The following is a 22,553-nucleotide window of genomic DNA, read 5'->3' as shown; positions in this document are numbered from 1 at the left end:
TCTCCCTCCCACATTATTTTATATTTAACTACTTTAGGCATATTTGTATTTATGAGGTATATATTTATATATGTATATACATGTATATACATGTATATGTATATATATATACTTGTTTCTTCCATGAGTATGTAAGATCCTTATTAGTAAGGATTGTTTCATTTTTGTATTTGTATTACTAGCACTTGGTATAATTCTTGGCATATAGGAAGTGCTTAATAAATACTTGTTAATTAATTGATGGAAAGAAATTCAAGAAAAAACCCCCCAAAATAAAATTCATTTGGAAAGAAAATACCCATCAGCTCAGAAACTTATAAGGAAAAGTTTTTAAATTCATAGAAATTACAGCCCTACATTTGATGTCTACAACACTGGGGCAGGGAATTTAGATCTTCACAAACAAAAATAAACAAATAAATAATCCCAGGCTAGCCCCCATTTGACAATTTATGGTCCCTTCTGGGATGTTTTCATAAGCCTTCTTTAAATGAGTATCACTGTTTTAGTTATCCAGAGAGGAAGTGTATTACCTGAGTGGAGCACCAGGAAGTATTTTACTTGAGCTACCAGCCCAATGGTATCATTCTACCTACTGCGTATCAGAGGGTACTCAGCCTGCAGATACCCAGACTTCTCTTCTTCATTGCCAAGACTGAAGCTTCAGTTCTTTTTAGAGAACCTAGCCTGTGCTTGAGCTAAAGTCTATGATTGAAATTAATTAAAAACTGGACTCTTCCAAACATATTATCCATTTAGGATACACAGACCAATATACCTGAATTTTGTGGTGTGCAATATCTCAGTGACTATGAAGCTAGCTTCTCATAAAGCATCTTGAAGGAAGACAGTTTCTACAACAGAACAAAAATTGTATGGATCATGTATTAAAACTATTTTTTTTCTTCCTGATGATTATCTTGATATGGAAACTCCCTCCATCAAAGCAGATAGACAACTCTTTTGTTACTTACAGTTTTAGCAGGTTGCCTGGGGCCCTGAGAGGTTACATGATTTACTCGTGGTCACATTTCTGCACTTTAAGTCCATCTTTATTTCTGTTATCCCACATTGCCTTCCAATGCAAATAATATCATCTCCAATTTTGCAAATGAGGAATGGAACAACAGAGAAGTTAAGTGACTTTCCAGAGTCACAAAGCTAAGAATTATCAGGGTCAGGATTTGAATCTATGTCATCAGACTCCATGACCAGTGCTTTCAATGCTATACTATTCAGATGATCACTTTGCAAAGAAAGAGGACAAATTTAGAAATGTGGGGCTGTGGGAATCTTTTTAAAGTAGAGACCCAGACTCTTTTTTCTTAGATTCTGCCTTTTACCTTCTATACTTGTACCTCTTTGGACCTTCATTTTCTGAACCCTACACTGTGAAAAAGTGTACAAAGCAGCATAGTGGCAGTCAATGGGCCTAGTATCCAGGAGCTCTATGCGCTGCTAGATTTAATTTATTTGTTTTTTCTACTTGATAACATTAGTGATTCTGATTTCATTTTTGTTTTGGGTTTTTGTTTGTTTTATTTTTTGCTCATGTAACATTGGTTAAGGATGTAGGAATATGAAATAAAAGTGGAATAAACATTTATTTTGTACATTCTTTGGTAATTTTTTGTACAGGGCTTTGCTATACATTTATTCATTTCAGTTGAATCATTGATGTATGTTTGTGTGATTTTCTAAACATAATTCTGAATTAAAAATATAACATCATAATTACATTTCCAACTAGATATGGTATATCTGTTTTTGCATCTTATGCTGTATTTTAGCACTGTAATACTTAGATTATATTTTGCTTTAGTTAGAAAATGGCTCAAATAGTGTATAAAGCTGTAAATAAAATGTGTATGATGAAAAAAAATGCCCTGACGTTACCTAGAACAATCACTTCACGGACATTTCACGTCACTTATATGGCCTTCAAGGAGCAAAGAGAATCTTATTTGTTTAGGTCTTTTCTCACCTCTAAATTTCAACAAAGTAGACATAGGTAAAATAAGGAAGAGGGAACTTATCATCCGCACCACAATAGCCATCTCCCTACCCTCGCTATCACCAGGCTCATGACTACCATCACCAGTACAACATCACCATTACCCAGTCACTATCAGCATCACCACATCCTTATAACCATCTCCACTGTCGTGATCACCATCCTTACTATTTCACCAGCACTCATTCACTGTCATCATCCCCTTCATTATCACCATGTCCCTATCCCCATTACCATTTGATCATTACCATCAGCATCACTATCACCTGCATCTTAATTTTCATCACCATCATTACCTAAAAGCCTTCTTTAAGCTCCTAATTGTACACAGTGTTACGATAGATTCACAAATATGCCACATATAGAAAGGTAATCACACAGATAGGGCCTCTGACCTCTAAGGACTCACAAGCCAAAACAGATTTGCTTGGTTTATTTTGTTGGGATCTATCCTTTGTCCCTGTCACTCTCTACTTTGTATCATACTTATTTGTGGGCATGTTGTATCCTTCCTAGTAGACCACAAATTCCTTGAAGGCATACCAGGTCGTATTTTTCATCTCCATTCCCAGTATCCAGCACATTCCCTTGCATAAAGTGAACAATTAACAAAAGTTTAATTGAATGGAAGTATTACACGAATTGCTAGATAAATACTGAACTATTTATGTCATCACTAAGCTAGCTAGAGTTACGTTTTAGGGATAGAGATGAATGGTTAGGGTATATTTTGAGGAGTAGAAAGGGAAAAGTAGTTATAGGAGATCCATTATCTAGGTAGGAATCCATCAGTTCTTCTCTGTTCAGTCCAGTTAGGGTCCCTGGGAAATGCAGGATTACAGGAGCCTGAGTGAGGTAAAAGAGACAATTTAAATCAGGAGTGGAGAACCTGAGGCCTCAAGGCCACATGCGATCTTCTGGGTCCTTGGGTGTGGCCTTTTGACCTAGTCCAAATTTTACAGAACAAATCCTTTTATTAACGGAATTTGTTCTGTGAAGTTTGGATTCAGTCAAAGGGCTGCACTTGAGGACCCAGAAGGCCACTCTGGGGCCACAGGTTCTTCACCTATAATTTAAATGATCAAATTTTGGGGAGGAGGAGGAGGAAGGGGTGTTGTAGGCTTTTAAAACAGTGCTTCCATTGAGAATGGCCCTTATATGCTTTTGGAAAATGATGACTGGGGTTACAGAACAGGGAGTAGAAGAAAGCTCAGGAAAAAGCTCTGGGGGGCAGGGGGAAGGAACAACTTGAGGGTTGGACCTTTTTTTCTTCAACCTCATCTTTTGCTTCTGTTTAACACCAGGCCCTTTGCTTCCAGGTCAGCAGTGCACCCTCCCAACCTCCTCAGCCTGTTGTGGTACCCAAGCCTGCACAGTGTGTTCACCATGTATCCACCCAGCCCAGCTGCCCTGGACGAGGAAAGATGTCTAAACTGCTGAACCCGGAAGAGATGACCTCAAGGGATTACTACTTTGATTCCTATGCTCACTTTGGGATTCATGAGGTAAAATCATCCTTGCCTAGTACAAATGTGGAGCGGTTTCAGTGACTTGGAGCGAATGAAATCATAGAATGTTAGCACAGTGAGGGAACTCAGAAATCATTTTAGAGATGGGGAGACTGAGGCTCAGAGGGGAAAGTGACACAGTGAGTGTTGGCTCTGGGGCTGGCACTAGAACCTGGGTTCCAGATTCCCAGTCCAAACTCATGCATGTCAGTAAGTTTTGCCTTTTCACCTCACTATTCTAAAACTAGAATGGGCTGCTTCATTACTGTGGGAAATTCAAACCCTGGAATAACAACCTGGTGGGAATTTTGTAGCAGGGATTCTGATTCAAGAATGGAGTGGCTTACATGATTTCCCAGGCCCCCCAAGATTCCATGATTTTAGGCAAATTGTTTTCTGATTCAACATAATAGAACCGACACTCAATCTTCTATGCTTGGATTATTGATCTGGAAACCACTTAAGTTTCAGGCAATGTACAAAAGGCCAGGGTGGGAAGGAATAATGGAGAGGCATAGAAATGATTAGTATATGACTGTGTTTGTGCATGTGTATGCTTATGGTATTCCATGGATGTAAAAGCCAAGAGAAAAGATTTTTGCATTACTTTGTATTCTACCAACTGTCTCTTATCCCTGAATGCACAGATAATCCAGAACTATTTGTAATAGGAGCTCATAGTACTTTGCAGATAAAAGTTAAAAACAACTCGCCAAAGACTTTGTATATACCCTTTATCTCTCAGGATTGTACTTTTCCATCAGAAAAAGACTAATCTCTCTCCTCTTCTTCTTTTTTCCTTTTTTTTGGAGGGGGGAAGGCAGGGCAATTGGGGTTAAGTGACTTGCCCAAGGTCACATAGCTAGTAAGTGTCTGAGGCCACATTTGAACTCAGGTCCTCCTGACTCCAGGGCCAGTGCTCTACTTACTGCGCCACCTAGCTGACCCGTCTCTCTCTCCTCTTCTTTAAAAAAATGTATTCAGGGAATGAGATTGAACAACAGCAATAATTCAAGGATCTATGATATATTACCAATGTGGGCTCTTTCCACTCACAGAGATCACAGCTTCTAAATGGCCTTCATGAGCTTTCATATCTCAAAAATTTATCATCCTATATCCAAGCTGGTCCAAGCTCCCTAGACTTGGTTCTTAGATGACATTACCAGGGCTGTATCTGGATCCAGGTTTTCCAAACCTATAAGACTTGCCAGAGCTTGTACTTTGCTGGTGATGCTTTCAAGAACCCAAACTCATCCTTAGGTCTTAGTAAGGCATAATATTTCAATGGATTTGTTATGTCTTTAATATGATCGTTCCCTCCATTGGTGTAGATTACAACCTCTCCATGCTTTCTCAGCCTGTGTGCTACTTGTCTGTGTTACTTTGTAGGAACAGAAAATTACAGACTTAGAGCTAGAAGGTGCCTTACAGGTCAGCTGGCTTGACCCTGTCATTGAAAGATGAAGGCCTAGAGAGGTCAAGCAATTTGCCCCAGGATACATGGGAAGTAAAGGGCAAAGCAAGGATTCAAGCCCAGGTCATCAGATGCCAAACTTAGCAATTTTTCCCTGGTGCACCAAATCTTTCAAAGAAGATTGACCCAACATTCTTAAGACTTTCTTCAGAACAAAGACCCACCTTCCGAAGGCTTTCTTCTGTGTTTTTTTTCCATTTAGTGGAAACCCCTCTGAGTAAAAATTTGTAGACTTGGCAAATCAAACCAGTACGTAAGTATAGTTCTTAGGTATACACCCTAGACAGCAATTTTACCAAATAGCAAGGAAAAATATTGATCCAAGCAAAGCAACACACAGAAATTGGAGAGGTTATATAGGCTAGAATATATCAGAAAATGCACAGAGTGAATGAACTCTTTACATGAGAGTTAAAGGAGTTCTCAGCTCAACCAAGAGAGAGGCCTCAATCTTACCAAAGGAGAAATCTTTCAAAGTCTCTGGGGAAGCAAGTTGGAAATGAGAGACATGACTCTTAAGCAGAGCCAGCTTCCAAAGTCTGTCTCCATCTCTTCATGTGTCTGGAACTGGTCCCAAAGAGAGGCTGGGACCGTGTGTGTTCTCTCAAAGAAAGAATAAAAAGAATGTTTTGCTATCCCACTAACTCCATCCTTCACAAGGCACGTAGTGTCAGCATTCCCTCCAATGGTCCTGAGTTAAGTCTAAGCAACAAAAAACAAAATGCCTGAAACTTAGTTGGAAACCTGAGTTATACATGTATATAGCAAAAACACAAAGTAGGTACTAAATATAATAACAACAATAATTCATATTTATTTATGTTTTAAGGTTTTCGAAATACTATAGCATCACATATGATGTTTCTATATAAGGTACACTACATAGGGATTGCATAAACGAGGACTATTATTGCTTCTTTCCATCTTGCCACATGATCATCTCACCCCAGTTTTCAATCATCCATTTCCTCAATTATATACTATAGGTCCATTCTTTAATGTAGATTAATCGTTAAAATATGCTGAAACCTCACTGCCCCCAGTGTGCATCCATTGGGTCACTCACTACCATTAGTCTTCAGAGATTATAATGTTTCACAATTCACAGCCATAGAGCAACTCAAGGAGATTGTGTTAAAAAGATGGGCTTTTGTGCCAGGGAGCAGTTTGGAATCATTAAAAATACTGTGTAATTTCCCAAATATAATCCAACCCACTCTCTTCTTCCTATTCAGTTCAGAGCTTAACTCATTGTCCATCTATAGTGCCTGCCTAAAATATATGTACTGAAGTACTAACTCAACAGATTGACTTACCAACTGCATGGAATAAATAGTCTGGATAATGGACATTTTTCATCCATTTAGGTTTTCTTGTACAGTCCTAGTGACAGGATGAGTCTGCTGTTTTCTAGCAGGTTGGCCACTAAATAATGGATTCTTTGGACATGAGAGAGGATGGGATCAAGTGGGTACAAGTGGAGGGCTTAACTTTTTTTTTAAATTTAAGTAGTCCTCAATTACATATTACAAGATTTTGAGGAATCCTTTACAAATTTTCATGACATCTTTGCTCAGGGGCCATGCTAATCTTCTCTGTATTGTTCCAGTTTTAGTATGTGTGCTGCTGAAGCTTAACTTTAACAAGGTTGGTCAGTCCCCTGAGACTGGAAGAGATTTTGGTTGAGGACATAGAGACATTTTGAGATGTAGAGGATGGGAGGTGCCTTCAGTCTTTTCAGTCAAGGAGGAGGTAATGTCATCTGCTGAGAGAAAATTGGGTAGGAATGAAGTCGACGTGTTAAGGACAGCAGAGATTTCGAAGAGTCTCTTTGAAAAGGAGTAAACAAGAGATAAAGAAAAGGACGGTTGTATCTCAGTGAGGGCCCAGTCAAGAATAGGTAGCATTAGTTCGTAGGGTACACAGTAATCACATTTTCATTAATCCCTCCAGCAGCATCCAGAAGTTTGGAAGTAGAAGTGGAGAGACTGGATGGTTATGGTGATTGAGGATTGGGAATTAGCAGGGGAAGAAGGACAAAAGAGCTTAAAGTTAGGGAAAAATAACTTTGTTGAGATGGATAAGAATAGGATTGAGATGGTGAAGGAAAGGAAGTGAACACTGCCGATGGCCTGGAAAGAGAGAGAGGGATTGAAGAGCTGAAGGGAGGACAAAAGAGCAGGTGGAGGAGGAATGATGCTATCAATCATTCAATCAGTAACCATTTACTAAGCACCTACTATGTGCCAGGCATTGTGCTAATGAAACCAACCCTGCTGTAAAGGACCTTATAGTCTATCTGGGGAGACAACAAATACATATATGAATATGTACTGAAGAATAAATACAAATAAATATGAGTTAAGTAAATATAAGGTAGTTAGCATGGGAGAACATTAGCAACTGGGAGATCAGGAAAAGCTTCATGTAGATGCAGGTTCCCAAACTTATTTGGCCTACTTCCCCCTTAAAAAAATTATTCAGTGCCCCCCTGGAAATCTATTCTCTTTAACCCTTAAATGTTTTTTTTTTAAATTTGCATCATTTCAAAAAATATATAAAATATTTTTTTAAAAAAATGACACATCTTAAATTTAATAATTAATTGCTAATTTGTGGATTTTTTCCTGCATCGAAATTTTGAGCACAGAGTATTGCATCATTTAACCATATAGTATCATATCGTAAACAAGCTATTACACGCACGTATTCTTGCCGATGCATGCTGGACTTCCCGACAATGCATGACACTCTTGCCTGCCAGCACTTGCTTGTTAAGACCTGTTTGTGGACTTGACCACTGATCAGTTATATTATAACCAATTATAACATGTGATAACCCTTATAACTTGGATTTTGTGTGTTTGTTTGGAAAATAATGTCATCGCTATGACTTCAACTCTGTTACACAACAGATGAAACATGTACGAATGGTTTTTCAAAATTTTCTTCTCTTCTCACCTTATGCTTCTACTGCCCCCTTATTTTTATTCAACATACCCCAGTTGTACCCAAGGCTACTACTCTGTCCCCTTGGATTCTTCCAGAGCCCCCCAGGGGGACGTATGGCCTACTTTGGGAACCTGTGAGAGGGTAGTGTTTGAGCTGCGTCATGAAGGAAGAGAAGGATTCTACAAGGCAGAGGTGAGGAGAGAGTGCATCACAGGCATGAGGGACAGCCAGTGCAAAGACTCAGAGACAGAAGATGGAGTTACTCATGTTAGCAAGAGAGAGTTGTTCATTTTGGCTGGATCACAGAGTCTTGGAGGGAGAGTAACATGTGACAGAGTTGGAAAGGCAGGTTGAGGCCAGACTCTGAAAGGTTTTATAAGTTAAACAGAGTAGTTCATATGTATCCTAGAGGAAATAGGGAACCATAGGAGTTTGTGGAATAGAGAAGTGATAAGCTCCAATGTGCACTTAAGGAATATAACTTTACAAGCTGGGTTGGGGATAGATTGGACTGAGAAGAGACTTGAGACAGAGAGACCGCTTAGGAATCCACGGTCATAATCTGGGTGAGAGGTGATAAGGACCTGAATGAAGCAGGGTAGCTGTGTAAGTAGAGAGAAAGAATTAGATGTGGAGGATATTGTAGATGTTGAAAGGAATTTGAGTTTGGGATTCATCAACCATGGAAATATATTGGAAACTGGGATATTTACCAGTCTTGGAGGATGTTATGCAATGCCTTTAGCAGTTCTTTCTCCCCAAAGCAGTAGACTCATGATAAATAATTAGGAGATAGTCTGGAGCCCTTTTCTTTGAAAATGTGGTGGTCTCTTTGAAATGATTTCTTTGGAGCCTCATTTCCCAGCAATCAGTCAATGCCTGGTTCATGTGGTGAATAGATTGGAAAACTAGGAGACAGAGCCAGGTCCTTGGGCTGGCCTAAAACAAACGTTTTCAATTAAAAGTAGCATTGTTTTGCCTGCAGTTTCTTGGGACTATTTTGGACAGGTCTCCCATGGATGATTCAATGAAATTGGAATTGATAGGAATCAATGGCCAAGTTAGCAGTCTGTTCTCTGGAAGTTCTCTTTGCACAGGGACCTACATGGAGAATGTGAGAAGGTAATGAGAGATTTTTTTTTTCTTTTTTTTTTTTTTAATGCAATTTATTTATTTAACATATTTGGTTTTCAGCATTGATTTTCACAACAGTTTGAATTACAAATTTTCTCCCCATTCCTACCCTCCCCCCACTCCAAGATGGCTTATATTCTGGTTGCCCTGTTCCCCAGTCAGCCCTCCCCTCTATCACCCCCCTCCCCTCTCATCCCCTTTTCCCTTCCTTTCTTGTAGGGCAAGATAAATTTCTACGCCCCATTGCCTGTGTATCTTATTTTTTAGTTGCATACAAAAAGTTTTTTTGTTTTTGAACATCTGATTTTAAAACTTTGAGTTCCAAATTCCCTTCCCTCTTCCCTTCCCACCCACCCTCCCTAAGGAGTTGAGCAATTCAACCTAGGCCACACATGTATTATTATGTATAACCCTTCCACAATATTCATGTTGTGAAAGACTAACTACATTTTGCTCCTTCCCAACCCATCTCGCTTTATTGAATTTTCTTGCTTGACCCTGTCCCCTTTCCAAAGTGTTTGTTTTGATTACCTCCACCCCCATCTGTCCTCCACTCCATCATCCCCCCACCTTTTATTTTTTTTATTTATCTTCCTCCCTCTTCTTTCCTGTGGGGTAAGATACCCAACTGAGTATGTATGGTATTCCCCCTCAGGCCAAATCTGATGAGAGCAAGGTTCACTCATTCCCCCCTCACCTGCCCACTCCCCTCCTCTCCTAGAACTGCTTCCTCTTGCCACCTTTATGGGAGATAATCCACCCCATTCTATCTCTCCCTATCTCCCTCTCTCAGTAAGTTACTCTCTCATCCCTTAATTTCATTTTATTTCTTTTAGATATCTTCCCTTCATCTTCAACTCACCCTGTGTCATACATATACATACACATAGATATATACATACATACACATTCACTTATATATATACATAAACATATATATATATATATATATATATATATATGCATATTCCCTTCAACTACCCTAATACTGAGGTCTCATGAATCATACTCATCATCTTTCCATGTAGGAATGTAAACAAAACAGTTCAACTTTAGTAAGTCCCTTGCAATTTCCGTTTCTTGATTACCTTTTCATGCTTCTCTTGATTCTTGTGTTTGAAAGTCAAATTTTCTATTCAGTTCTGGTCTTTTCACTGAGAAAGCTTGAAAGTCCTCCATTTTATTGAAAGTCCATATTTTGCCTTGGAACATGATACTCAGTTTTGCTGGGTAGGTGATTCTAGGTTTTAATCCTAGCTCCATTGACCTCCGGAATATCGCATTCCAAGCCCTTCGATCTCTTAATGTAGAAGCTGCCAGGTCTTGGGTTATTCTGATTGGGTTTCCACAATATTCAAATTGTTTCTTTCTGGCTGCTTGCAGTATTTTCTCCTTGATCTGGGAGCTCTGGAATTTGGCAACAATATTCCTAGGAGATTTCTTTCTGGGATCTATTTGCGGAGGCGATCGATGGATTCTTTCAATTTCTATTTTGCCCTGTGGCTCTAGAATATCAGGGCAGTTCTCCTTGATAATTTCCTGAAAGATGGTATCTAGGCTCTTTTTTTGATCATGGCTTTCAGGTAGTCCAATAATTTTTAAATTATCTCTCCTGGATCTATTTTCCAGGTCAGTGGTTTTTCCAAGGAGATATTTCACATTGTCTTCCATTTTTTCATTCCTCTGGTTCTGTTTTATAATATCCTGATTTCTCATAAAGTCACTAGCTTCCACTTGCTCCAATCTAATTTTTAAAGTAGTATTTTCTTCAGTGGTCTTTTGGACCTCCTTTTCCATTTGGCTAATTCTGCCTTTCAAGGAATTCTTCTCCTCATTGGCTTTTTGGAGCTCTTTTGCCATTTGAGTTAGTCTATTTTTTAAGGTGTTGTTTTCTTCAGTGTATTTTTCAGTATTTTTTTGGGTCTCCTTTAGCAAGTCATTGACTTGTTTTTCATGGTTTTCTCGCATCCTTCTTATTTCTCTTCCCAATTTTTCCTCTACTTCTCTAACTTGCTTTTCCAAATCCTTTTTGAGTTCTTCTATGGTCTGGGGCCAGTTCATGTTTTTCTTGGAGGCTTTGGTTGTAGGCTCTATGACTTTGCTGTCTTCTTTAGGCTGTATGTTTTGGTCTTCTTTGTCACCAAAGAAAGAATCCAAAGTCTGAGACTGAATCTGGGCGCGTTTTCGCGTCCTGGCCATATTCCCAACCAACTAACTTGACCCTTGAGTTTTTCAGTGGGGTATGACTGCTTGTAGATTACAGAGTTCTATGTTCTACGTTTGGGGGGGAGGTGCCAGCTCTGTCAGAGCCGCACTCCTCCTTCCCCAAGGACCCCCAGTCCAGACTGGGCTCAGATCTTCGGCAGGCTGTGCACCCCTGCTGTGATCCGCCACTTATTTCCCCCCACCAGGTGGGCCTGGAGCCGGAAGTAAGAACAGCTGTAGCTGCCCCACCTCCGCTGCCCCCGGGGCTGGAAGCCGAACCGCGAACTCCTTCCACTCCCGCAGCTTTTCCCACTAACCTTCTCCGCAGTCTTTGGTGTTTGTGGGTCGAGGGGTCTGGTAACTGCTCCCGTATTCAGGGCGCTAGGGCCCCCTCCGCCCGGCTTCCGGTCCGGATCGTCCACGCCGCTCAGGCTGAGCTCTGCTCCACTCCGTTCCCAGCTCCCAGCTCCCAGCTCCCAGCTCCGTGTGGAATAGAGCCCACCCAGAGACCATCCGGGCTGTCCTGGGCTGGAGCCCTGCCTCCCTCCGCTGTTCTGTGGGTTCTGCCGTTCTAGAACTGGTTCAGAGCCATTTTTATAGGTTTTTGGAGGGACTCGGGTACGGAGCTCACTCTAGTCCGTGCTTACCAGCCGCCATCTTGGCTCCGCCCCCCCCCTAATGAGAGATTTTTAAGGCATTGAGGAATGAGCAGATGTTCATCAATAAAAAAACAAACCAAAAAAAAAAACCCTAACTCATTTGGAGCCATAGGATTTAGAAAGCCTGTTCCTCACAATTGCCTCGTGAGACAAGTAGTAGAAGTCTCTCCCCCGCTGTCCATCTCTCTCTTCACCTGCCCCAAACCCATTTCACAAATGAGGAAACTGAAAGAGGGGCAAAATTATTTGACCAGGGACACATAGCTAGTAGGTGGCAACCAGAGTTCAGATGCAACCGTCTCTCAACTCCCTACTCAAATGACTGGAAAACTATTCTCAGACTCTTAAGAGGCTTGAAGGATTAGATTTTCTGTTAAGATGGTAGGCCTGTTGCAAAGGGTGATTGGGCATTGAGTCTATGAGATAGCTTGCATTTTTTCCACATTCTCCGAAGTGTGTTTCTAGTGTGTGTTGGGATGGGTGGAATGGTGAGGGTGTGTCTGGTTAATATTAGTCTGAGTCCTTGGAAGAGGCAGGATATGCAGTGGAAAGAGTGCTAAACTTTATCATGGGACTTGAGTTCATGTTTTAGTTCTATCATGGCATCATCCAAGTGTTGCGGTTTCATGGTTTGTTTTGGGGGTCAACTTGAATGTATTCAGACTCAGACTACCTCTAAATCTAATAAGGGCATTAACTGGAATGATGCCTCCAACAAGCTGAGTTCCCAGAGGAACCAGCAACTTAGTAATGCAGGACAGGCAATTTTGTAGTGTAATGATGCTGATTATACGACAGAAATTATGAATATTAAAAAGACACAAGGGATTTAAGGGATTAGGTAATTTGGTGGGGAGGTTCCAGCCTCAGTGGAATTGTGCATGTGATTACCCACAATGCATACAGAAAAACCCATGGTGGTGGGGGGGGGAGGCTTGTATGTATGGTAATGATATTATAATGAGCCTCTCTACACCATAAGTTTACTCTAGGTCAGTTCTTTACCATGCAGGTGCCTACTTAGGGAAAGTCCCTTCTATTGTTTTGAGGTCTACATCCTGCTTGAGCACCCTGGTGGTGCTGCTTTTTGACTGGCTGAGTACTGTGGTCCTGTCTGAGACTAGATGGATGTGGTTGTGGGTGAGTACATGGACACACCTACTGTTTCTGTGGGAAATATGAGTTCATGGACACAACTGTTCTAGCAATGAGGCATATGTGAAGAGGTTAGGATATTGAGTCAGGGGCAGAGGGAGGGCAGTGGCTAGATAGGTGCAGTGGGCCTGCTGTTCAGTGGGGCCTATGATTGCATCTGGGGGCCTGTCATGAAATTAAAGCTAGATTGTGTGGTTAAATCAGGGCATGCCTGTTTAGTGAGGCCCATAGGGAAGTTAGAATGTTGGGGCTGGGGGCAGCTCTATTAGGATTCCATCACAAGGTCTAGATGATCTTGGGGAAGTCACTTAATCCCCCTGGGCCTCAGTTTGCTTGCTTATTATTAATATGATATATTATATTAGTATAATGTTATAAATTAGCAGGTTAGACTAGATGACCATCTAAAGTTTCTAGTAGTCAAGGGTGTGCTGGTAAGTAACAACTGGCTTTCCAGAAAAAAGACACCCTTGAAACATTTTTAAGTTTGTTTTGCATATAAACATTTTATCCATCACTTTCTTAAATCTAGACAATTAACAAACAATAACTCAATCCGTGATTTGTGCTGATTTCTATGGTGTGAATGCTAACACTTATATTTAACAATCAGCTTCAGCACAGCTGAATTCATGTTCTAGTTCTGTCACTGTGTCATCCAAGTGTGACAGTTTAATGGTTTGTTTTGGGGGTCAACTTGAATGAATTCAGACTCAGACCGCCTCGAATCTAATCTACTGCTTTTGGCTCTGAACCTATGACTTGTGAAATTTTGCTTGCTGACCTGTCATCTTGGGGCTTTGCCCCATTTGCTTGATTGGAGCTGGTCCCACCTGGTTGGAGAATTTTGCTTCCATCCTATCCCTTATCCTGCCCCTAGTATCAACAGGAAAGACATCACCAGTTCCCAGAAGCCACAGTCCTCAAGGCTGTGCTGAACAGTGTCTCAACTTGCCTATCAGGGCTGAAAGGACACATAGCTGTGGGCTTCAGCAAACGGTTGAGTAATTAATATAAGAAACCTCCAGGCAGGGCTGTGACCAAAAAATAGTGGGCCAGCCTAGGAGCAAAACATACAAGTATCTAGGACCCTCTCACTGACATTTTAGGATAGACTTTAGGATAGAATCCAATATTTTTTAGCCTGGAAAAGAAGGGGAAGGATGTCATTCATTCATTCATTCAATAAACATTAATCCCTCCCTATCCTTTGAGGTCCAGCTCCAAAGTCTTTCCTGTCCCTACCAAGAGGAAATTATCTTTCCCTCTTACCCTAAACTCTTCCTTGATCCTGACCTGTGATTTTGTTGTTATGGCAAACCCTTGATAAAGGAACTCTCTTTACCAATGCAGATTGATAGGTGCTCACCAATCTACAGTTGTAGATCTGGGTGTGATGGAGCATGCCTGTAGTGCCTTGCTGCTGAGAAGGTTAAGTCTGGTGGGTCACTTGAGTCTGAGAGTTCTGAGCTGCAATAGAGCTAAACATAATTCATTGTCCACACTAATCCAGCACCAATATTGTGAACTAACTGGCTGCCTCAGAAGGGGCAAACTAGAAACAGAGTAGGTCAAAACTTCCATGACAACCAGTAATGGGATGGTGCCAGGGGGCACCCTTGCACTTCCAGCCTCAGTGAGATAGGGAGAACCAGTCTCAAAAAACAACACAAACAAACAGCAACATTACAGTTTTAGAGAGTTGCTTGGGAGGGAGGGCACTGAGAAGTAAAGATCCCTGGAACAGGCTGAAGTTCAACCCTACCCCAACCTCATTTTCTCTTGCATTTCCTTGCAAACCACTACATGCATAAAGGCCCTGTGTGCCTAGGGCCGTATAGCCAGAATTTGTCAGAAGGAGACTGAAGCCAGGTCTCCCTGATTCTGAGATCAGCTCATATTCCATGGTACTTCCTTATGAATTGCTCCTTAAAGAGCATTTATTATCGACACCACATATTGGGCACATATTTACTTATCTGTTTATCTGTTGTAGCTCTGCAATGGAATGTAAACTCCCAGATGGTAGAATATTTTAACAGTCAGACAATCAAGAAACCTTTATTAAACACCTAATATATATCAGGTGCTATGCTATGCACTAGGGATGGGGCTACAACAAAAGTAAAAAAAAAGTATTCACTGCTCTCAAGGAGCTAACAGTCTAATAATTAATAACCATTAACATAGCATGCTTATTGAATTTCATGTTTAAATCATGGAGGACCAAGAAGATTGGGCACAAAGGGGTCTTGCCCCATTAGAAAGCCTCCCAGGTATAAGAACAGGTGCCTCAAAGCCTATTTGCGGGGGACTTGGCTAGAACTTGATTATTCCATACCCCATTCCTTCATGGGGGCAGAGTTTGTGAGAGCTTAGGAGAAGAGAGTGACTGGGCTTCTGGCTTCTGGAATTGAAAGAGAAGACATGTGGTTTCAGACTCTCTTCAGGGAGAGGTCTCTGAAAGTAAAGACTTTGGAAGAAGCTAACCTGGAGAGATCGCACCTCAGCCAGGTCCCTATCTTTGGCTTACTACACTAGAGATTTGGGGGAATTTCCTCTTGGGTGAAATCTAGGACCCTCTCTCTTGGTTAATCTGAGACTTCTTTTTCTCAGTAGGAGAATTCATTCACTCAGTGTATTGTCTGGTATATATTCTCATATGTATTTCTCTGATTTCTGTTTGCTATTGGTTGGGATGAATGGGTTCATTTGCTGTTTGCTATATGTGTTCATTATGGAACTGGCATTTGGTGGGAAGAGAGGTGAACCTTGGATATATAGTTTGGGGAACTCTCTTCTCATTGAAAGACAATGTTTAGTAGCTCAGATTGAATCTAAAAATTATATTCTATAGACTAACAATATTGGGGGGCAGGCAATATATATAATTCTAGCCCAGTATCTCCTCTCTCTGAGGAGAGTAGAGTGGCCAACATCTGGTCCCAAAATCTTTCTCCCCTCATGGACAGAATAAAAGTCTCTTAAAGAGAAGGGTGGGGAGACTCTAGAAATATCTGTGCATCCCTCCCTCTTAGCCACATCTAGATAGACCTATGTGGGCACATGTAATCTACACAGGCAAAACACAGCACACACTCTTCCTTATTCAGGATCATAGATGTCAGAGCCCAGAGTTACTTTAAAGTTCATCTTGTTCAAGAGCCTCATTTCTTCAAGTGAGAAAAAAATTGAGGCCCAGAGAAGTGACTTGTTCAAGGTCACACAGTTAGCACGTGTCAGAATCAAGACAAGATCCCAGGTATTCTAACTCTCAGGGCACTGTTTTTTCCATTTCACTAGGCTGTCTAACAGAGGTGGAATGAAAGCTGTAGAGAAGTAAAGGTCTGTGAGTAACATTTAAAAAATAAATCTTCTAAGACGAGAAAGCTGCTTATGTGAGGTGTATGTTGAAGCCAATATATTTCTCCCTGTTGATTGTCAGCTTTTGGTGATGTGTTTATATTAGTGTTGACTAAGTTCAGAAAAACGTTTAGCCAACCTAATTAAGACAGAGCCTCCTACAATGCATTTCCATTAAAATTTTCTTAAAATGCATTTATGTTCCATGGAGTGGTACATCTATTTCTGAGTTGGATATCAGTTAAACTTTTCTTTAATGGTATAATGTCTTTATTGGGGAACATAACCAGATCCAGATGGCAAAATTTCTCTTAGAAATGTTTGTTGAAACAACTATTTATAATTCATATACTTGGCCCAAAATTCTCAGTGCAACCACAGCACCCAAGGTTTATCTTCTTCCTTCTTAAACTTATAGAACTAATGCTCTCTGTGGCTCACAACCTTTTGATCTGTTAGGGTTGTGATGAACGATGTTTTCAGCCATGTTTAGCTATTTTTAAACCCTGTTATCTCTAAACCTAGAATGGGCCAAAGTTCACCTCTATGCCAACCTCATTTTCTCTAGCATTTCCTTGGAAACCATTACATGCATTAGATGCTTACATGACAGCTGTTTGTTTCCTTTGTGGCCTCTTCCCTGGTGTTCTTGGGTCATGTACCTTAAATGCTATTATCCTTAAACCTGTAGGAAGAATGTGTGTCCCTCTAGTCATTGTCCAGCAAAGAAGTGGGATCCCAGACAATGAGAACTATCTGGAGAGACTGATGTATGGATGCATAGGATACTTAGATTTTTAAAAAGAAATGTACAGAAAATGGAAATGAGGCCAGATCAAAGACAATGAATATGGCATGTTCCCATAAAAATAGTGTCCAGGGTGCTAAAGCTCAGAATGATCCGGGAGTGGTGAGGGAAGCGAAAGACAACTAACAAGAAGGTTCTCAAAGGTATTCTGGGAGAGAAAGGAGGACCAAAGAAGGGATGATACTTTTGCTTGGAGTGACAGGAATTGTGATAACTGACAAAAGAGAGAATGAAGGGTTACTCAGTTCCTATTTTGCTTCTGTTTTGTCTGCCAATGGAGCAGCTAGGTGGCAGAGTAGATAGAGTGAAGGGCCTGAAGTTAGGAATTTTCATCTTCCTGAGTTCAAATCTGGCCTCAGACACTTACTAGCTGCATGACCCTGGGTAAGTCAATTAACCCTGCTTGTCTCAGTTTCCTCATTTATAAAATGAGCTGGAGAAGGAAATGGCAAACCACTCCTGTATCTTTGTCAAGGAAACTTCAAATGGGTTCACTAAGAGTCAGACATGAGTGAAAACAACTGAATGTGAATATTTATTTCTCTGCCAAGGAGAATGACCCTTGCACTGAACATAACAGAACAAAAATAACTCATAGGAAATTGATGTTCAAATCAACTAGGGAGGCAATAAGAGAGAACCCAAAGATTCTTGACGAATTCAACTACCTCTTTGGGCACTAGCAGATGTGATTGCTTAACCAAAAACTTGAAAGATCATAGAGGATGGTGGAGCCAAGATAGCAGATTAGAGAGAGCCACACAGATGAACTCTCCCAATGTTCTCTTCCAGACAACTTTAAAGTAATGCCTCAAATCAAATTTTGGAGCAGTAGAGCCAACAAAAGGTCTGGGTAAGAAATTTTCTGGTCTAAGAAAACTTAAGAGGTCAGCAGGAGAGGTCTATGACACAGGTATGGAGGCCTATTCAGAGCCCAGAGCAGCAAGAAGCAGCAGCAGTAGCAGCATCTTTGGGAGCTCCCAGCCCAGAGATGGTAAGGAAGCCAGGCAATGGGACAGGAAGAGATTACAAGGGACCCTTTGTTGGTACTAGATACAGCTGGTGCTGATTGGTAATTCTATTGCCCACACACAGCTCGGGACTACAATTCCAGGGCAGAGAGGAGCACTGGTGGTTGATCACAAGGGAGCAGGGGCCCTGTTCATAGTTCGAAGGCAAAGAGGAGTGTTAGTGTGTGCAGCTGCAAAAGAGCAGGGGTACTTTCTGGGTAAAGATGAGAGCACAGATGGGGAGATCAGTGACCTCACCTCTCCCTGGATCATATTATCTTGGAAGCACTGAAAACTTATTGACCCCCCAGAACTAGCTCTGAAAATAATAGAACAAAAAGCCTGAAGCTTAGGATAGTGCCTCCCTACCCCTAGGTGAGGAGAATACAACTTTAACACAATTTCAAAAAGAAATAGGCTGGAAAAAATGAGCTAACAACAACAAAAATAATTTGACCCTAAAAAGTTACTATGGTGGCAGAGAAGACCAAGAATGAACTCAAAAGAAGACAACAATGTGAAAACATCTACAAACAAAGCCTCAAAGAAAAATGCTAATTGGATACAATGTCAACAAGAACTCCAAGAAGTATTGAAGAAAGAGATAAGAATGGGAAAGGAAAAATTGGGAAAAGAAATGAGAGTGATACAAGAAAATTACAAAAATAAAATTAAGAGCTTGATAAAAGAGACACAAAAAATATTGAAGAAAATAACAGAATTGGCCTAAAGAGGCACAAAAATTCACTGAAGAAAATGCAGATTTGGACAAATGGAAAAAGAGGTACAAAAATCTCACAAAAGAAAGTAGTTTCCTAAAAATTAGAACTGTGCAAGTAGAAGCCAATGACTCTATGAGATATCAAGAAATAACAAAACAAAATCAAAAGAATGAAAAAAATAGAAGAAAATGTGAAATAGCTCATAAGAAAAACAACTGACCTGGAGAACAGGTCAAAGAGAAATAATTTAAGTATTATTTCACTACTTGAAAGCTATAAACAAAAAAAGAGCCTATACATCATATTTCAAAAAATTATCATGGAAAACTGTCCCAATATCTTAGATTCAGAGGGTAAAATAAAAACCAAAAGAATCTATCGATCACCTTCCAAAAGTGATCCCAAAATGAAAACTCCCAGGAGTAATCATAAGGGACTCAATAAAGTTAAACTGCTTATATTCCTAAATTGGAAGACAATACACATAACTCCTAAGAACTTTGTCATTATTAGGCAGTCAAAAGGAGTTTACATGGAGAGAATGTGAGTCTATTGTGTTGGAATGATCTCCAAAAAAAAAAAAAAGGCATGAGAAAGAGGTATGCACTTGAAGGAGGGGAAAGGGAGGGGTAGGATGGGGCAAATTTTCTCACATAAAAGAGTTACACAAAGGGGCAGCTAGGTGGTGCAGTGAGTACAGCACCAGTCCTGGAGTCACGAGGACCTGAGTTCAAATCTGACCTCAAATACTCGACACACTTACTAGCTGTATGACCTTGGGCAAGTCACTTAACCCTGATTGCATTGACTTCCCCCCTCAAAAAAAGAGTTACACAAGGGAAAGCTTTTCCAATGAAGGTTGAAAATTAGGGGTATAGGGGTGGCAGTCAATGCTTGAACCTCACTTCATCACAATTGGTTCAGAGAGAATACACACACACACACACACACACACACACACACACACACAGACACATATTTAGTTGTGTATAGAAATATAACTTACCCAATAGGAAAATAAGAGGGGAAAGGGGATAAGACGCATAGGGTGGGGTAGGATGGTAAAGGAAGGATCGATTAAGGGAGGTAGAGGTCAGAAGCAAAACGACTTTTGAGGAGGGATAGGAGGAGGGAGGAAGGGAGGGAGGGGGAGAGACAGAGAGAGAGAGAGAGAGAGAGAGAGAGAGAGAGAGAGAGAGAGAGTAGGGAGGGAGGGTCCAGAAACTTGGAGGGGGTCCAGGGAAAGCCAGGGATGCAAGAGGTAGAAAAAGGAGCCCTGAGGAAGAAAACTGGGAGGGCTGAGAAAGCTGGTGCCTGAAGAAGGAAGCTAATTCATGGCTCTTATAATTTTATCACTTTCTTTATCTTTCTTCCTTTTCAAAAAATTATGGCTAATATGGATATATGTTTTGTATGATTTCACATATATAATTGATATCATATTGCTTGTCTTCTCAGTGAGTGGGGGAGTGGGTTGGAGGGAGGGATAGAGTTTGGAACTCAAAATTTAGAAAGAAGAAAATGTTATAAATAAATAACAAATTAAAATAATAATTAGAGACTTTTCAATTAAAAATAAGAAAACCATAGAAAATGGAAGAAGTGCCACAAGATTGGAGAAAGGCAGATGCCTCAATTTTCAAAAAAGGGAAGAGAATAGAATTTATTAATTATAGTCTAGTGAGCTTGACTTAGCTCCCTGGGAAAAATCTAGAGCAGATCATTAAAGAGGTGGGTGGTGAACATTTGGAAAGGGAAGGAGTGATTAGCAAGGGCCAGCATGGCTTCATCAAGAACAGATTTTTTTTTTCATCAGGACAAGAAGGCTGTGGAGGTAGCCTATCAAGATTTTAGCAAAGCTTTTTTTTTAACATGATTTTAAAAATTCTGATCTTTTTATTTACATTTCCCAAGCCTATCCTTGTCCCATCTCCCTCCCAGAGAGCAATGCTTTGTAACAAAGAAGAAAAAGGAAAGAAAAAAAAGAAGCCGTTCAGTAAAACTAACCAATATTTGTAAAGAGTCAGACACTTTATTTAATGTTCTATACCCATAGTTCTCTTACTTTGCTAAAGAGCAGGGGAAGTACCTTCTCATTTCTGTTCTTTTGGGTTAAAGTTTGTTTTTTATATTTTTGCAGCACTCAGTTTTGAATGTTTTGCTCTTGCTGATTTACATTGTTCAAGCAATTGTGTGTGTTGTTTTTCTGGTTCAGCTTATTTCATTTTGTATGCATTATATTCATAGTTTCTTACAGAATAGTAATATTCTAGTTATGCATGTACCACAACTTGCTTATGCAAAGTGTAATCTCTAATCCAAAAAAGTGTGGACATTTTCATTATTTTCTTTGCATAACTCCAAATTACTTTCTAAAACAGTTGGACCAATTGTGTATTAGTGTGCCCATTTTCCCACGACCCTTCCAATACTTATTTTCCTAATTTTTTGTCATCTTTTCCAATTTATTGGGCATGAGATATGACTGCAATATTATTTTGACTGATATTCCTGCTATTATTAGTTGTGACATTGACTACTATTATCTCCAACCCCCTTCCCCCCAAAACACATACATACCTTTTCCCCTGAAATATGGGCCAGGCTAGATTTTTCCTAAAAGTATAAAGTTAGGACTTGATTGGCCTGGTGTTAGGGCAAGGCTGTCTGGAGGCAGTTTCCTGGCAGCCTCTGGCTCTGGTGTCCTGATCACCTAAAGGCATAAAAAGTCCTATTCATACATGGTCTGAAGCCTTCAAACTTACTGGAGGTTCCTAGACCACTGGAAATACCATACTCTGCCATGCTGACAAGACACATTTCCACATGGGGGATGGGGAAAGACTTCTCTACCAAAGCTCATTACCACCTTATCCTTGTCACCTATCCTAGTTAATTATTTAATGACCTACAAGTACCTCATTTTATCTCAACACTGAACCTGAATTAATAGCATGCTGGCCTTAGGCTTGCTACAATGGTGATTTGATGCATTTTTTCATATGGTTTTTAAGTTTCCAAATCTTCTTTTGAAAAAATTTTTATATCCTTTTGACCACTTATGTATTGGAAATGGCTTTTGTTCATATGTGTATTTCTGTCAGTTGCCTATATCTGTGTATCTATTTACATATCTATATTTATATCTTAGATATCATGCCCTGATCAGAAATAATTAATCCAAAGACTTTTTTCCTAGTCATCCTCTTCCCTTCTATTCCTAGTTGCATTAATTTTGATGATGAAAAAGCTTTTCTATTTTGTATAATCAAATTATCTATTATATCTTTTACAATCAATGCTATCCTTCATGTGGTCAAGAATTTATTACTTTATCATAGCTATAAAAGGTTTTCTGGTTCTCCTGTAAATTTTTTAAATGGTATTAGTATTTTATATCCAGGTCATATAGCATTATATTATACAAGATAGTCGTTCAAATATACTGCTTTCTGGTTTTCCCAGTGGTTCATGTCAAATAGGGAATTCTTTCATAGATAATTTATGTTTTAGGGTTTAAGGAATACTGAAATGTTTTTTGTGGAA

The 22,553-nt window shown here is 40.1% G+C and overlaps 1 protein-coding gene and 1 non-coding gene across 2 annotated transcripts in view; one reads left to right on the top strand and one right to left on the bottom strand.

The window, feature by feature from the left end:
* Positions 1–22,553, top strand: part of PRMT8 (protein arginine methyltransferase 8) — a 145,276-nt gene that overhangs the window by 47,810 nt on the left and 74,913 nt on the right. Inside the window, exon 2 of the mRNA XM_036760686.1 lies at positions 3,334–3,519. Within this exon, the coding sequence (XP_036616581.1) occupies positions 3,334–3,519 (186 nt within the window). The remainder of the gene's footprint in view (positions 1–3,333; positions 3,520–22,553) is intronic.
* LOC118852537 lies at positions 6,530–6,634 on the bottom strand. Its single transcript, XR_005010606.1, has one exon. It is a non-coding gene; the product is annotated as a U6 spliceosomal RNA (small nuclear RNA).

Source organism: Trichosurus vulpecula, chromosome 5, assembly GCF_011100635.1.
Source record: "Trichosurus vulpecula isolate mTriVul1 chromosome 5, mTriVul1.pri, whole genome shotgun sequence".
Classification (NCBI taxonomy): domain Eukaryota; kingdom Metazoa; phylum Chordata; class Mammalia; order Diprotodontia; family Phalangeridae; genus Trichosurus; species Trichosurus vulpecula.
The sequence above is the reverse complement of the archived record's forward strand: the minus strand, read 5'-3'. Positions and strand labels throughout refer to the sequence as shown.